Genomic DNA, 17,408 nt, shown 5'->3' on the forward strand with positions numbered 1-17,408 from the left:
CATGACTGTATTTGTTTCCAGATGCATTAGGTGAACGTAACGCCATGACTAAGATGTTCCTCCACATTTCATGGCTGTGACTATTACCGCACAGATAGAAAGAGTGAGCCAGGATTGGTACAGTGCTGACTTTTGGTTTTGGTAAGCTTGTGTGTTGTACTCAGTTGACCACTGTGGACAGAAAAACAGAAATACGAAGCTGGAGATGCAGGCTTTATGTTTAGAGAGAATGAAAACTGGTTACTTTTGCTGAAACAGGCTCATGCATTTGTCTTTTATTTCAATTTATCCTCTTACCTTCTGTTCTGGTTAGAAATAATTTCTCAGCCCTCTCTGCTCTACCAAATGTAAGAGAGGACCAAATGGTACGCTCAAAGTGAAAGGTACTGGCATAACTTTGGACGCAGAGATTTCAGCCATGCCCTAACTACAGTGCATAACTGTGGTGGTGCTCAGGTAACTAGATATAGCTCCATTTATCCACCTCTGTTTCTCTGAGAGAAGACAATGGATAATTGTTTCTAAGCACAGACAACAATGATATGCTTAGTTGCTTTATAAACTACATGGAAAATATAGGACTTTGACGGACATATTCTGGTGAATCACAGGCCTTCTCCATCCCCACAAGAGAAAGCAAATTTGTCAAGTACTTATTTTATTCTAAGCTTTGAAACACTCTCAGCATTGAAATTAAAACAAAAAGAAACAAACAAAAAACCCAACAAAAAACAAACCCTGAAAATCCATCCCATTAAACATATCCGAATTCTGATGTTAAATACTTGGAAAAGATTTCTGCTGATTGCTCCCATAGCTTCATTTTATCACATAGCCAGCTCTTAATTAAGGAATATGCAGGTACTTGGCAGCGAGAAAGTTGTAGTGTTGACAGGCTGGTTTACATACTGAACTCTATGTGCAGTTGCTGTAATATACCACAAGAATTCTATTTTGAGGTCCAAACTCACTGTTGTCTTAAATGACCACAAATCTGCTGAAGTAGCTGCAAGTGACATCGTTTTTACCAGCAATTAAATTGGGCTTGCAACCACTGAAAAATCTTCAGGATCATGGGCTTTATTTCAAGGTCACAAATGGAGCAGAACTGCACATCCCAGTTGAACATCTTTCTTTGACCTGCTCTGATTCCGTCCCCCTGTTCTTAAATAATCACTGTAATGGAAGCAGAACCGCTCTGGAGTAATAAATCATAAATGCTGTACTTCAGCCTGCTTATTGGGATGTGATTGTGTAGATAATTTAATAGAGTTTTCACGGATGACTATGGAACAAAGAACCAGCAGTGGCTCAAAATAACCCATTTCTCCGTACACTCTTGATGGCAGTTAAAAGATAATGCCAACACCCTCTCTTTGAAGACCAAGGTAAGAATGCAGAGCAATAAAACCTCTGGCTGTGTGAAAAGATCTGCTCTCTCTAGGTAGAAATGGGGGCAGCTGAAAGAGCCAGACGCTGAAGTGGACACTTGCTGCAGCATCTGAAGAGAGCAGCCTGCGGGGCATCACCAGGTAAGGTTCCCTAGGTACCACCAAGAAAGTCTGCTCCCGAGTCCTGAACCTGCAAATGATGTTGTTCCTATTGATAAAACAGTAGAGTGGGGAGGAAGAGGCTGATTGCTCATTGCTGGTCTGGGCTGTGGGCTTTTGCTGGAAACAGGGAGGTTGCAATGCTGCTGGGAAAATGTGTTTGATACTCAGATTTTTGTAGCCTGGGGTCTAATCTGAAAGCAGAGAAGCTGAATTAAAGAGAAAAAGGGCTGATGCTTGGATGATGTGCTCTGAGGCTGGAAAAGAGGAGGAAAACAACAAGAGGAAACCTGTAAATGCGATAGAGACAGTCCTGCAAGTCAAATGTGGGGTGGGTGACGTGGTTCTGCAGGAATCAGTGGGTTCTGCCTGTTTCGGCCAGCTGGGGACAGGGTTTCAGCTGCAACGGGGCTGTGCTGCTCTGCGGGGTCCCCTGAACAGAAGCTGCCCACGCATCTGCTCTCATCTTTGCTTTTGTTAACCGATTCTCAATATGCTCATAGCAATACTTTGGTTAAAATAAACCAGTGATTTAATTCTTGGTTTAACTTCTGACTTAGTCCAGCAAAGTTTTCAGTATGACAAGGACATTACAAGTCCTATTAAGCAAAGTAAAATAAGCTTTAGCCTGAACATTAGTCTAGTCACTGTGAGTTACCATATAAAGGCATAATTCTTAAATGCACTCAGGTCTTCTATTTGATTCATGTTACAGCAAAATATCACACCATAGATTCAACAAACATAGACCATTTTAAATGGACAGCTATGTACAAAACTATGATACAGTATTATTATAAAACTTGAGAAATAAAGCTCTGAATTTTAAAAACACAATACTGCACATTCCAAATTTTAAAGCAAAAGTAACACGAATTGACACCTTCTGCAGCTTTAACACAGAGGCTGTTGAGTGCAAGCAGCTGACAACAGAATTCAAACCCAGAGATTTACTGAAGGATGAGCTGAAAAGAAAATGTGTCCGATAGAGCATTCTGGAAAACCTCTTTCTGTTGCTTTAATAAGAGGAACTGGGGCCTTGATTCTCCAAAAGCTGGTGGATGCATCCGTGCATGTGAGAAGATTGCTGCAAGGCTACTGATGTGCTTCAACTTAATTGCACATAAGCATGATGTAGGAACCGGACACTGTTTATATGGCCATATGCTCACTAAAATACATACTTTTTTAAAAAAAAAAAAAAAACAAACTTTTTTTCCCCCTGTAACCAGTTTCCCTTGCTTTAAACGACTGAGAATAAAAATATATTTGTCTGATTCGGGTCTTGGACCTGGTCCAATATGAATGGTCAGTGGGTGATGTGAAGGAGGAGTAACAAACTTCCGCTTATGATGGTACAGCCACTGCTTAATTTATACCCTTAATTTAGTTGAGGCACTGCTATTTTTAAAATTTCTCTGAGGCCTATACACTGCGGTCCTTTCTTGGGCCACACTCAGCTGTCATTTCAAGTGGAGTTTGGCGTAAGAGCAAGTGGAAAGACTTGGCTCTGAGGACAGCAGGCGGCAGGTCTGACCCTTTCAGGCCGCCAGAGGCAAAACTGCCCCTGTCCCCACAGGCACCCGGCATAAGGTACAGGCTGAGGGGGCCGAAGTCTCCAGGGACGCTCTTTGCGTCTTGGGGAGGGGAGCGAAAGGCTGCGGGAGGAGAAGCGGTGCATCCTGGTGAGGCAGAGGTGACTGTGGTGGCGTTTTGGCGATGCAGAACCCGGCTCCTGAGAAGCTGGCAGCGCTCCGGGGATGCGTGAGAGGTTTGCTGGGTCTCCATTATATCTTCTGCCTCGCCGGGACACCTGCAGGAGAAGGGAGAAGAAATGCAAACCATTTGCAGCTATAAAACAGAAGTGTTGTGTGTTTGCATGTGTGTGTATCTAATGGTTGGGGTGCTACTAGAGAAACAAGTTGCGTATTCCTCAGACAAGCTGAAAACAGAGCTAAATCTTTATGTACTTAGCAAAGAACTCACGTTTCCGGAACTGATCCTGATGTTCAAACGTTTGGGCAACTTTTCTTTTAAGCTGGGTGCCAGTTTAGTCCAACAACATGAGTCTTGCATTTTCCAAGGAGAATATTGGAATATGATTCTAGATATTAACTTGCTGAATTTACCAAATCTAGTGGATTTATCAGGACTGTCAGAAAGTTGGGGCAGCACATTGTCATTTTCAAGAGCCTATCCTACTCCACAACCAAAGCAAATACCATTTCTAATGACAGACATGAAGGTAAGGACACCAGGCTGCTGTCTTTGAGCACTGACCTATGCTCCTGGTTTGGTTTGTTGTTTTATTTTCTAGGGAATAAATCAAGTACATTTGTGAGCAGGGAAATGGCCAAAGCCTGGTTGCTTACGGACTTATGCTTTCAAGACTTTTCTTTCCCCTAACCTTTCCAAGTGACATAAAGATGGGAGCAGATGAAAAAGGGAATTAATTGCAGGTGTCAAGGTGCAGCTCATCTCTGCCCTGGTGCTGAGGCACAGCTGGGCGCTGCCGGTGCGATGCAGCTGTGCCACATGCTGCATTTCCAAGGATGCACTGAAACTCCAGCCTGACCTGGTCACTTCATAAACGTACTGTTTGTCCATGCTTTCCTCTGTATTGCTTTCCTATGTATTCTAAGGTGAATTCAAGTCTGTCGTCTTTTTTTTTTTTTTTCCAAATATGACTTTTTTTAAGCCTGCATGCTGGAATCCCTGTGCTTAAAACACACATAATCCGAGTTACGCTTAACTCATGGTTTCAGCTGCCCTCCCTGTGCAGCACAATGACTAGTCCTGACATATTTCTTACTCGTGCCTCACTGCTATGATTTTCTGTTCTTGCTGTAAATCTTCCTCAGTATTTTTAAACCAACAGAGCTACTTCGCTTTTCCACTTGATGTAATCCTGTGGTACAGCACGGAAAGAGCCAAGAGGAGGGCAGGAGCAGTCAGGACTGTAACTACCCAATTTATGTCTCCTTTTCTCTTGCTAGCAATGATGCTTCAGGTACAGGAACAAAAGCAATCACGTATGGAAATCCTGCAGAGATTCCTCTGTTCTGCCACCCCAGGGGCTGGGACTGCTGGGCTGTGTGGGACCAGGGCTCCTGGCTGGGCTCCCAGCCCTGGGCACTGGAGATACTGGAGAATAAATACATTCCTTTCAGGAAATGAGACAGTGAGAGATTTGACATTATTGAATCAGTTCATAAGAGATACTCATCAGCACGGAAAGGACAATGCGTAACTATGCAATTTCAGTACAGTGGGTGTTTCGATTGTTTCTTTTTCTTGCTTTTCTTCCCACTTGCTGTAAAAACATGCAAAGTTTTGCAAATGAAAGTCCCATCCTGAAACTCCTTAAGTTTTCTTTCGAGGGGCAGCTGTATGTTGCTGGCGTCAATGAAGGATGCAGGGAAATTGGTACACAGTTTCACTAGAAGTTAGGTTTACCTGTATTATTTTTTAGGTGGGCGAAAGCCAAATTATGCCTTGCCACCCTCATCACAGAAAGCTGCATGAATGCTCATAAGTATGCACGGTCTGTTTGCACAATGTGAAACTTTGCGTGCAACTCTGGAATTGAATTTGGCTTTGAGCTGGAGCTGGTTTGTTGCCTCAACTAATACGCCTCCCCAGGTCCAGTGTTTTATTCCCTTTTCCAGGTACCTATATTTAAATGGTGCTGTAGGACATGGCTACAAGCAAGCAAAGCAAACGTTCTTCTTTGCATAAAGTAGGTACTGAAATTGCATTTTTACAGTTTTTGAGAAAATAATGGTATCAAAGCAAGGACTTCGTTTATCACATGAAGCTGGATTCACTTGGTTAGAATAACGACTTTTAATTGTCTGCAGGAAAGGAGTTTTGGCTGCTGCTGACACAGAGGACAGACATGAGGGCTGCGACCTTGTGTCAAAGGGAGATCAGCACTGATTCCACTCAACACAAGATCAACACCCTGGAGAGTAAAAATCAGAGTAACAAATTTATTTTACATGTATTTGTGATTAGACAAAGACAAAAAGCTTAGCTGATATGCTGAATACTGATTAGGTCTGTCAAGTCCAAATGCTGTGGTTAGTTCACATAGAAACACCTTTGCGAGTTTACATACCTCATTGTACCACACAACCTTTTTTTGTTTTATTATCTCCAGTATCAGTCTCAACCTCTGCTTTTAAACAAAAGAGAGACACTAAATATAGCTGATCATGGCAAGGCAAATGTAACATTGTCTAGTAGCAGAGAGGTTCCAATGATGCCACCCCTGGATGCCTAGGGAGCCTCATGGCTTTTGTGGGGGGTCAGTTCTCTAAGCCAGAAATACTAATTTCAGGTGTGAGGAGAGCATCACCATGGCTGGGAGCATGGGGTGCTCCCAGTGACGCAGCTGTTCCTGCTGCCTCCTGGGAGGCAAGTTTGGGAACCACTGCTCTGGGAAATCACTTCTGGTTTGTGGCTTGGTTGTTAACTAGGGAAAAGTGGTATATTTAGAAATGTAAATAACTATGGCGCCAGGGCGTGCCAGCATTATAAAGGTAAGTCCCTCCATGGAAGATCTTAGCCCATGCTGCCTTTCTCAGCAGTGGGTATTCAAAACCTCCTTTCATTTCTTTTCCACCTTTCTTAGAAGGAAAAATGTTAACCATTGACCAAAACAGACTTCCATCACATTCCTGCCCATTTTCTTGACCCCAGGATCTTGCAAAAAAACAGGCTTTGGGCAGTATTTTGCAACTTTCTAAAGGCTGACAGACTCCTGTGTCTTCCTTATGAGGCACATCTAGTCTGGGATTCAAGTACCCACCCAAGGGTGGCTTCAGCTCGGGAGAGTCTGAGGGACCTGGATGCACTTCCCAGGTTTGGGACCAGCTGTGGACATTCACCATGAAGCAGAGACCTGGGTGGCTCCACACCTCTGGCCAAGCTCTCTCCCAGCACCAGCCCAGTGCGAGGGACCAATTCATGTGGCCAAATATGATCCTTTGCAAAAGCATCAGCAAGATGCTCTTTTTTAAATTGTAGACTTTCTCTCTTCGCCCTGCGGCGATGGCTCCAAGGCCTGATGCTCAGGAGCCACCTCAAGTACCCCTGGGGCAGGCTGTCAAGTTACTGCAGGCAAAGTGCTCTTGAAAGGAGGCTTAGAAGGGACAAACCAAACAACCCTATGGCAGTGCTGATGTTGCTGGTTTTATGTGTTTATAAGTAGTTGAAAGGGGGTGATTGCTGATTAAGTACCCAGTATTAACTGCTCTTAATCACTGCTCTGGAGTCCTAATGGAGCTCTTGTTTGCACATAACTGTGCCTCGTAGCTGTCTTTAGCACACTTGACAGATGTACTTATTGCCATCTTTACTGTGTATGTGTAATGGGCTTTTTAATTATTGATTCATCACTACCCCTTTATAAACTACTTATAAATGTCAAGAGAATGAACGATGCTTCTGTTTTTCTTTTTACATCTCTTTTGGGTTTAAAAAATGACAGCTCCATGAAACAGTGTGGCTCTAAGGGCAGGGGGCATTGGACCTCAAAGTGTGGAGGAACAGACACAAATATACGAGGAAGCCTTCCCAGTTTAACTCAGTTCCCAAGGGCTATATACAAAATAGGCTACCTGAGTAATTCTTGCTGTGCCTCTTCTTCTTCCTCCGTTTTCCAGGTGGCCTCTGCTTTTCCCTGTCGGTGTGAGTTGGCTCTGGGGGGAGCGTTGCTGAACACGAGGAGTCAGTGGCTGGTTCCTCTGAGAAGGACTTCTCTTGAGAGGTGTCCAACAGTGAGTCTGTTCCAGGGTCTTCATTTTCCTTCGCCATCTCTTTCAACTCTGCCTGATGAGCCTCATCATAGGGAGCAGACTGAGCACTGCCGGAGTCAACTCCAGCCTTGCTCAGCTGGGTTTCTGGCTTCTGCATCATCCTGTAGCTCTCTGAGTCATCAGCTGGGCATTCCTTGTCCTGCCCTTCTGGGATGGATCCATTGAGTTGGTCTCTTAGAGCAGTGCTCACAAACCTTATCCCCGTGCCTATGTTAGCAGCAGAGAAGGCAATGGATCCGCTCTTCGTGCTTGGCTGGAGGCTTGCCCAGCTCTCTGCCTGCTCCATCCTGGCACCTGGCATGGGCTGACTGGCCCCATCAGCTTCCACCAGACTTACTGAGGGGATTTCCATCTGGGACTCTGGTGGCAAATTTCCTCCAGCTTTGTTTTTAGATAACACATGGTTTGAAGATGAGGCATTTGTAACATCTCCACCCATCTCCATCAGGGCAGTGGTTGAGGTGGGAGTGCTTTCTGAGGGATGACCATTGTCATTTGGCTTGGCCTTATCATCGATCTGCTTTTCTGCTGCTTGTGGATCCTTGATGCTCTTTCCTTTCAACAAAAAACATGCAATCAGCCACAGCTGCAGAGTTGCACCTGGGATCTAGCAAGGTGTTTCTGCCACTGGGAGAGGTTACAAGCAAGCAAGTGCCTGTGGAAGGACTACTGACCCTAAAGCAGCTATGCCAAGGCAGCACCATTTTATCCACCTTATGCCTCCCCTTCTCATACTCCATGTGGTCACCCCAGGTGGACTCCAAGGCTCCAGCCCAACAAAGCCCCTGCTCTGTTTTCAGCAGGTGTTTATGTGTCTTTGCTGCCAACCATCTGACTTCCATGGAAGTCTTCAGACTTGCAAGGGTGCCTGAAAGCCTATGGCAGGAGAAAGGAACCCACCTGTAAGGTCCTGAACCAGCTGGGATTGCTGGCTTGGCTGTACAAAGACTTCAAAACTGCCCATCTCCAGCCTAATCCTGCCCTTGCAGAGCAGGTTTAGGAGACCCACAGTGCACAAGTTAGGCTCTATGGTAGGTCAATGTCCTTGGACTTATCTAACATGCACTGACAAGAGTCAACATGGTCAAGAGACCATGGACTAAATCCATGGGCTGTCTCCTAACAAGCATCGAAAGGACTTGGGTCCTTCTGCAAGTAGGGTTTTCTAATCTTTTTTAAGGGCTTCTTTAGACTCCCAAATGTAGACTAGACAGTGCACAGCGGTCTCCAAGGCAGTGACAAGCTCTGCTCCCAAGACTCGATAGCATGGAGGGGGCTCGTGAGGACGACACCAGTGCTCCATCAGCACGATACTGTGGCTGACCCATGGGCTGTGCCTCTGAGGGGGTTTATCAGCACAGGTGCACATCCAGGCTGCTCCAAATTGCTCCTAATTCTGGGACAGACCTGGCTGGCAACAGCTCAGGGCTCTCTGCTCCTCTTCTCCACAGCACTGACTGCAAAGCCTCCTAAAATAAAATACCCCATTTGCAAATGCGAAGGCTTCTTGCTTGTGTGCTTGGCTCAGGCTCAGAGGCAAATGGGAAAGAATAGCTTCAGGTACAGTCGGGTCTGCGTGCTTACCAGATTGGCTCTCGTCCGGGCTCTCTGCAGGCAAGGTTTTAGGAACGGCATCCGACTCGTGTCTGTTCTTTGTCTTTCTCAGTGTGAACCCTTTCCTGATGTCGGCTAGCAGTGCATCGATGACACACACCTCCTCCTGCTTCACCGCCCCTTTCTTAACTGGGATAGGGAGAGATGGGTGTTAAATCTGCCCAGAAGATGGGGCAGAAGGACACTTTGCAGTGAGGCTATAGCTTGGGGGTGGGTACTGCTGTCCCAGTGAAAGCAACCACTGGGCAAAAGCCAGGCTCAGATGCCAGGCCTGGGGGCAGGCCATACTCCCTGGCCCCACAGCAGCATGTCCTGGCTGAAGTCAAAGGATTTACCCCAAAGTCTGGTGCTACAGGCTGGCACGAGTGGCACCAGCTCTGCCCAGACTTGCACCTGTTTGCACTATGACCTTGAAAGAGCTCCTGTTTGCTATCCATGTTGGTGGGGGCCTTTTTCTTTTGTGGGGGAGGGCAGGGATGGAGGGAAAAAATTCTTTCCTCTCATCTTCTTCCAACTGTACTTTTCAATTGTGCCTTTCATTTTCATCCAGAGAAAGGCAGACTGAAGTTATCTGCAAGATTTTTGAGGACATAAGTAGTCTGTGGTAAAGAGCGACTATTCAAGTGGAGGCGGGGGAGAAGTCAAATGTTGCTTGTTAGTTTTGGGATTCAAAAGCTATGTTTAGAAACTGAAAAAGTTAACGGAAATGTTTCAATTTGATTTTTGTTTCTCTGCTGTTCAGTCAGCAAACCTAAAATTAACTTCTCTGCCCAGCTGCAACTGTGAAAAGTCCATCTGAGCTATAGCTGTGAGACACCTAAAAGCCTTTAGTCAGCCAACACCTGGAAACCCACAAAATAAATTACCACTACTGGTCCATTAAAGCAGGATGAGCCAAGAGCTCCTGTTGGCTCTCCCAGCCAATTTGGGATTGGAAGTCCACCTCTCTTTTTTGAAGCCCTTTCATATACTCACTGACTTTTCCATTTTCTCCCTTCTGCCTCTTCCCCTCTTCCTCTTCCAGCTGTTTCTTCCTCTTCTCTGCTTTGGCAGCTTGCTCCTTTCTGTCCTTGTTTTCCTGCAGTGAGGTAACAGGGACATAAGAAGCTTGGCTAAATGTCTGCTAGAAAAGTCAATGAAGAGAAACGTGATCTGCAGATGGTTGCAAAGCAGGAAGAGAAATTCTGGCCTTATCCTGTGCAATAAATAAAAGCGGCATGGGGAATAAGGCCTGTCTTGCCAAGAGGGCGAGAGGGAGACCTCTGGCTTGGGCAGGACTCTGCCATGTCCCAGTAGGAGGTGGCAGCAGTGATCTGCCTAACACAGCTGCTACCAGTGTGCAGATCTGCCTGACCTTTAGTAAGGCAAAAATGGAAGGTATCGAAGCCACGATTTCCTCCAAACTGGTGGCTTTTTTACTATCCATCCCTTTTCTGAGCCTGTTTGCTCAGGTTGGACTGAAGGGTTAAGTTTTGTAAGCCTGTTCCTCTAAAACTTATGCACTTGACTCCAAAGCATCTTTGTGACTCTCCACTGAAATAACAAATCTGGGCCAGGCCAGAAGCACCAGCACTGCATGAGGATGCAGCGGAGCAGGGATCAGACACCCCTTCCCCAGGTGACCTCATGCCAAGTGCTGAAAGGAGAAGGCCATAACCAGCACCTTTCCCCCGCCACATCTGGGTGCCTGTCCCACTTCTGTCTATCAGATCAGAGGCGTGCACCAGAACTAGGGATGCTGAGTGTCATGTGCGCAGACACCAACCTTCAGGGCTCGGATGAAGAGGTCTCTGAAGGTCTTCATGGTGCTGAATATGTCCTCTAAGGACAACTTGCTTGGATCTTCACAGAGATAATTTGCAAGTTCTTCTCTCTTCCTCTCAATAGTTTCAAATTCTTCTTCCAGCTTTCTGGAGGCGTCAATGCTATCCTGAAATGCATTTGGTATACACAGTAAAGCACCATCCAGAGGACAATGAGGGAAGTACACGTAAAGAAAAAAGGATGTCAACATTAAGTGCTTGGAGCAAGACCCTGGGTCCTGGCTTTTAACTGCAGCAGAGCTTATAAGGTGAGAAGAAACTATGTTTTGCAGATGATTTTTGCTCCTGGTGACTATGCTGTGCCAGTTTACAGGGGTGGCTTGAACAAGACATGGAAAGCTCAATGCAAAGCTTAATCCTGAGAGAAGGGCTTTACTCTGGTGATTCACACAGAGGGTGAACATCTTCACTTAAAGTGAGGAGTCACACAGAGTTGAGAGAGCAGCTGGGACAGGGTCCTTAAGAAATAGCCCTGCCAATGGTAACTAGGTTTGGGGTGGAGGTGGCAAACAGACACTGATGAGTTGTGTGGCATCACAGTCTATTTCCAAATCTGAGAGCATGTCTTGTGGCAATATTTTCCACCCTCTCATGAGCCTCCTCAGCTGCATATGTACCATGCGCTGCCTCTGCGTGTGCAATGTGGGAGACACGAGGGAGCTCCATTACTGACCTGGATAGGTTTCTCATACTGTTGTTTCACATTGTCGCTTGATGATAAGACTTTTTGCTGAAGCTCCAGCAACTTCTTTAAATTGGTGCTGGACTCCGTGCGTATAATATCAAGATTAATTCTGAAATGACACAGAACCCCCCATTAGTTGACACTCCAGCATCCTGTGCTGACCAAAGACAGGACAACTCTGAGCTGGCTGTTTCATTGTCCCTCTGCTTCCCACCACTTCACTGAACTGAAACCTGAGCTCTGAACTCTATACAGTCCAAGCTCATGAAAAATAGCATTCTTCACAGGACTTCTGAAAAAGTGGCCAGGTCTACCTACAACTTTGTGGAGTAGAAGAATGCCCCCCCTGCAAAGCCGGCTCATTCAAAAGGCTGTTCTTCACCCTCAGAGCTCAGCATTAGCTCATTTCCTCTGGTTGAAGGCCCTTCAGAAATGCTTCTGGGTAGCTGGCTGTCAGGAGCTCCTGCTACCACAAAGGCAGTGCAGATTTTGCAAGGGCTTGGGAGGCAGAATTAACTGAATGTTCTGCAAGTTTCAGCCCTAAGTGTTGCCAGCCGTAGTAGAACTATTATGTATTGAAGCGATTTAAACATTCATCAACCAAATCTTTTTGGTTAAAACTAAATAAGATGCCATCTTGTTAATGTGCTATACCAGCTGCGCGTGTCCTAATTTCTGGTACATTGTTGATGTGTATGTGATTTATTTTTAATTCGAAGGAAGTGACACACAATTTTACCCTGCTGCTTTTGATACATATTCAAGATCCTTTGGCAGTTCCAGTAGGTCCGTGTGTCTGTTTTCTACTTCCTGAAGTGGAAGAGAGAAAGAAGCGTTATTTGCTGTGTGGCAGGAGCTGAGAAAGGAAGCTGGGGGGAAGAGAGATGGGCAGAAATGCCAGGGAAGGATGACTGTGCCACGTCCTGCTGCTGCCACCCCTCTGTAGTTTGCTTTGCCTTGCACAGCCAAGCTGCATTCAAAACAGGACTGCATATTCCGAAAGGGAAGGCATTGCTCCAGGCTATAAAAACATACAAGAGCACTCAATGTTGAGAAATAGTTCAAAGCAAAGCCAACCTGCTGCTGAGCTCTTCTTACCCTCTTCTGAGACACCTACTCCAGGCCACGGGAGGAGGCAGGACTGTGTTCTGATGCAGCCTGACAATTCCTATGGTCCCAGGAGGGTATCAAAATGGCTTGAATCTTATTTGCATAATTTACTTTCATGGCTGTGCTTGCTGAAACTGCTGCCGGCTAAAGTAGGGCTTGAACATGCATAACTGGAATGGAGAGACCTTGATGAATGAAGGTGGCAGAGGAAAGCATGGAGAAAAAAACAAAAAACAAAAAACAAAACCCCAGCATTACAGGGAAGAAGAAAGCCATGGGGACTTGGAGAAGATCATGAAAAGCTCAAGCATAGTCTAGTGGAAAAGGGAGAGGCCATGGAAAGGCAGAAGGGCTGAATGGGTACAGATCAGCCAGGACGGCTTTGGTAGCCATGTGCTCTGTGGTTTGCAGCTGATGATGTGCAGGTTGCACAAATATGAAAAAGGACATTCCAGCCACTGTGGGAAAAGATGCTGGAGGAAAACAGAACAAGACTTCAAATAAAGAGCTCCCTGAGTAGTGCCCACAAGCAGCCTCCCTCAGCCCAAGTGAATCAGAGGCTCCCAACTTGTGACACTCTGCAGCTGGCCAGGGAGGACATGAATACTCATGTGGCATTAACTGAGAGTAGGAGAAACAGTTAATCCGTGATAAAATCCTCCCCATTCCCTATTACCCAGGGCTTGGCAATGATACCTCCAGAATGTGATGGAGCAGCGTAATGCGGGTTTGGTTTGCTTTGGTTTCTGTTAGTTTGAGTAAAGTGCTGATTTTAAACCCATCGGCATCACCCGTGTGACTTCCCTACAAGACAGAAAGAAAGCAGATGTAACTCCCATGTCCACCCAAATTAAAACCCTAAAGGAGATAATCCACATACTGTAATGACAGGAGAACATGACAAAAGAAGTCCTTACATAGTTCAGAAAGTTTCCAACTTTGAGAATCAGTTGACAAAAAAGTGGCAGGCGATGACTGTTCAGAAGATCTGAAAAACATAAAGGACTTTTAAAAAAAAGCCTCTGTTACACCAGAACATTTCCTAAACTGCACTGAAATTGGGATTCTGAATTCCAACAAGCCAAACCTGATTTTTCAGCTTTGGACCCAATGGCTCAACCTGCAGAGAAATTGATTCTACATACACTCAGTTCCACGAGTTGTAAAAGTTTTTGTTGACTTACGCTTCGTTCTTTCTTTACATCTAGACTCATTCCTAATGGAAAATAACGTGGAGTTGGACTTGCTAAAAGCCACCAACTCACCGCTTTCCTTAGAAGTACTGATTTACCTTGGTGTGGGGGAGGGCAACGGGGCTGTAATTTTAATCTTGCGGAGACTGTTCAGCTGTGTAGTGAAGCCAGTTCTGACAGCCCTGTGATTACCTGCCAGCTGCTAAAACCAGACATGCTTGCCCTGTTCCTGGTCTCGCATGGTGGAGGTGATTATCAGGGCATGAAGGGCACAGTCCCTGTCCTTGCTCTCATGACACGGTGCTGCAGCGATGTGCTTTCTGAAGCACTCAGCTTTGAGGCAGGAATAGCTCCAAAAGGACAAGCAGGCTGCTGGGAGGACACTTATTGGGGGAAGTTTCAATTAATTGCAGCAGGCAGCTGTAATTCCATCTGGAGAAACCCTGGCAGGAGGTGGGGGAACCACCTCTTTAGGGCAGGTGCCACTTGACAATGCCAAGAAGAGCATCCTGATCTCAGCAAAGTGGGACCTGAGGTTTCTGCCACAGGAAGCTGAAACCTATTGCATAATCTCTCCACGTACTCATAAAATCGGAGCATCAGCCATTTATAGCCCATAATAAAAAACTTTCTCTTCTGGTTCCATTTGTAGGCAGGGAAAAACTAAAGCATAACTACTTTCTGGGGGAAGTTTGGGGTACACTTTTCTGGCAGCGAATTGCTGTGTGCAGGTCTTCATGTGGCAAATAATGTTGTATGAATTAGCTGTAACAGGGCCAGCTCTGCTGCCTAAATTCAGCTCCTTTGAAAGGGCTGACAAGCTTCCAATGCTTCACCATTGAAAGTGTTTCAGAGGAATACAGCTGCCACAGAAAAAGAGGCCTGAGGGTGAAGAAAAATGATCTCCAGCCCCATGAAGGGCTTTGACCATCAGTGGAGATACCTAGAGCTGCATCCAATATTCTGCCGGGGAGGATTCTGGGGGCTGGGTAGACTCATTGCAGAAGTCCAAGGGAGTTTTCTGCGGATTTCCAGCTTCCTGTCATAAGTAACATCCAGAAATCAGGTCAAGTCATTTACCTTCACAGGCTCTCCGGATGGCTTCAGCTTTCGGCTGAATCATGTCCAGCACGACGGTGGTCTCTTCGCAGATCAGCATACATTCAATGCGCAGCTGGTAGCTAAGGATGGAGATTGATTCAAAGCTTAAAGGCATTGTGATCTTGGCCAGCACAGCGGCCCTCTTCCCACATCACCATGAAGTCTGGCAACCCCATGACATCGCTAAAATGAACTTAAACTTCTCAGAGGTAAACCAAGAAAAAGATTGGGCTGAACTTCATGACCAACACACCTACCTGGGAATCTGAAGGAGGAGAAGATAAAACTGGTCTGCATTTGCTAGCTTGGATTTCTCTTCTTTGAAGGCCTTCAGGTTTTCTATCTAATGACAAATAAAGAATCAAGACTGCAGGACTGCACTGCATGTTCTGCTCTGTGAACCAAGGATACCGTTTTTCCTCCTGACCTCGTGCTTTTCAGGCAGCAGCTTCAGCAATTGCTTCAGAACCTCAACATCAAATTTGGTCCGGTCTCCATTCTGCACCATGGCAACCACCTCTTCATTGGAGCTGCAGGGAGGAGGAGCACAATCAACCATCACCCAAAGACGCCTCTTTCACAATCATACGCTACCAAGACGTATCTGTGCAATCGCTCCATGCTTTCCCCAGTGAGAGCCACCATAATCCAAAAGGAAAGAGGTGTCCCCATGACTAACCCAGAATTGGGACTGGGATCCTTGCTATGGCCCAAATTTTATTTCTGGCCCTGGTCAAATCACTCAAGGCCAGAGATCAATCCTGCAACTTAGATGACTGTCTCTGTGCATTTGATTATTTAATTCTTAACTCCTCCACTGGCCCTGTTTTAAGGAGGGGTTCAACCTCCAGAGGTATCTCACAGCCTAAGTCACCTTAAGAGTTTGTGCCACAACTTCATGTGTAACACGGAGATGTAATGCTTTTTCCAACTTATAGGGATGTTGTAGGTAAAACACTAAACCCAGTATTTTAAAGACAGTATAGGACAAACTGGGAATATTCAGGTGTTTCAGTAACACAGACCACCAAAGCAGATTGGCTAGAATAGATTTCATGAGGACCTTCCAGATACTATACAAAACCTGCTCAAAGTTTTGTCAACTGTCACAAAAATTTGCCAAATCTTACCATTTAAATTGCTTCAAAAATATGTTCAAATTGAGACTTTTCTTGGAGTCCAAAAATGTGATCTTCATTAAAGAAAAAGAAGATATCTCATATTAGATGAGCTGTCTGCAGCGATCTTTATTCAAAAGAACGAGAGGGACCTCCTCACCTCCTTGGGTTCTGCCTTCACTGGTGCGGCCGTTTTCTCCTTGGGGGTTGGTTGTGGAAAGCAAAACAGCTGCTCGATGCTCGTGTAATTGGGCTCTATAGTTTCCTCGCTGCTGCTGCTCACTGAAGCCCACATTGAGTGACTTTCTGAAAAAAAGACAAAGTGTTCAGGCTGGCTACAGGGACGGCTGAAAGCTCCTGGCTTTTGGGGCAACGTGAGTTGCTAGAAGGGACACTTCTCAAATTGATATAATAAGAACAGACACATAAGTCCTGGACAAATGCTAATTATTTAAAAGGAAAAAGTCCCATAGGCAGGATCCAAAGGGCCTGAAGGGTAATTAAACCTGGTGCTTTACCCCAAGATGTGCTGGAAAGTGGATGCGGCACTAGGCACACAGAGGCCATCTAGCCCCATCCCTCCCTATACAACTGCATTCTCCCCTGAAGCAGGCAAAACGGACCTCGGCCTTTTCTTTTCTAGTCCCATGGCTGAGGTGATTTTTACTTCTTTGCATCCTAGCTGAGGGATTGGCCACAACCTGGACACTTTCTGACATTGGCCTTCCTCTATTTTTCATTTTATAACCAAGCATCCTTGTATAATGCTGGCTATAAGACTCCCTGAATTAATTCCCACTGCACTTTTTTAAACACCTTTTTAAAAAAAACAAACAAAAAATCACTCAAACATGCCTGTAAAAGTCTCTGCTGAAATAATCCCAACAATTAACTGTTCCTGTGACTGAAAACAAGCCTTATTTAGACTTCGCCTATGCCAGCTTCCATGCTGTAGATGCCTTGCTTGTCTGGGACAAAGCTGACATTGCCTGTCCTGGCTTCTCCTCACATTTCATGCTGCTCTTTGGATTCACTACGAGAGGGAAATGTGATCCAAAAATCAAGAGACAAGCCAATGATTCTCATGGTTCCCCGACTCTTTCAATGTCCTTGGACTGTGATGTGATCCCTACCTGCACTCTTACTCATGACTTCAATATAGCCAGATACAAGTATATATGAACTAGGGAATGAAAGTCTGAGGAACCCATATCAGAGCCTGTTGAGAACTCAAGCCTAAGGCATGTCAGGTGGATTAGGGTAATATTCCCATCTCTCCCTTACTTTAATTTCAAATAATTTTAGTTATAGACAAGCTATTCCAAACTACTGAGTTGGAATGGTTATTATATTAATAGTTTTATGCTACTATTACTCATTTAAAGTCTGCAG

General features: G+C 45.4%; 1 protein-coding gene across 7 annotated transcripts in view; it reads right to left on the reverse strand.

The window, feature by feature from the left end:
- Positions 1-650: 650 nt before the first annotated feature.
- Positions 651-17,408, reverse strand: part of INF2 (inverted formin 2) — a 43,353-nt gene continuing 26,595 nt past the window's right edge. For 2 of the 7 annotated variants that reach the window (XM_065635735.1, XM_065635732.1), the window contains exons 9-23: positions 16,177-16,322; positions 16,029-16,090; positions 15,326-15,428; positions 15,156-15,241; positions 14,878-14,978; positions 13,522-13,592; positions 13,301-13,408; positions 12,234-12,304; positions 11,483-11,603; positions 10,752-10,916; positions 9,962-10,064; positions 8,957-9,115; positions 7,175-7,927; positions 5,671-5,730; positions 651-3,363 (exon numbers count right to left, since the gene is read on the reverse strand). In XM_065635735.1, the coding sequence (XP_065491807.1) occupies positions 5,672-5,730; positions 7,175-7,927; positions 8,957-9,115; positions 9,962-10,064; positions 10,752-10,916; positions 11,483-11,603; positions 12,234-12,304; positions 13,301-13,408; positions 13,522-13,592; positions 14,878-14,978; positions 15,156-15,241; positions 15,326-15,428; positions 16,029-16,090; positions 16,177-16,322 (2,108 nt within the window). In that variant the 3' untranslated portion in view covers positions 651-3,363; position 5,671. Of the gene's footprint in view, positions 3,364-4,517; positions 4,695-5,670; positions 5,731-7,174; positions 7,928-8,956; positions 9,116-9,961; positions 10,065-10,751; positions 10,917-11,482; positions 11,604-12,233; positions 12,305-13,300; positions 13,409-13,521; positions 13,593-14,877; positions 14,979-15,155; positions 15,242-15,325; positions 15,429-16,028; positions 16,091-16,176; positions 16,323-17,408 lie in introns of those variants that run through there. The other 5 variants (XR_010606274.1, XM_065635733.1, XM_065635734.1 and 2 more) reach the window with 5 other exon arrangements.

Source organism: Caloenas nicobarica, chromosome 5 (assembly GCF_036013445.1).
Source record: "Caloenas nicobarica isolate bCalNic1 chromosome 5, bCalNic1.hap1, whole genome shotgun sequence".
In the NCBI taxonomy this organism is placed as follows: Eukaryota; Metazoa; Chordata; class Aves; order Columbiformes; family Columbidae; genus Caloenas; species Caloenas nicobarica.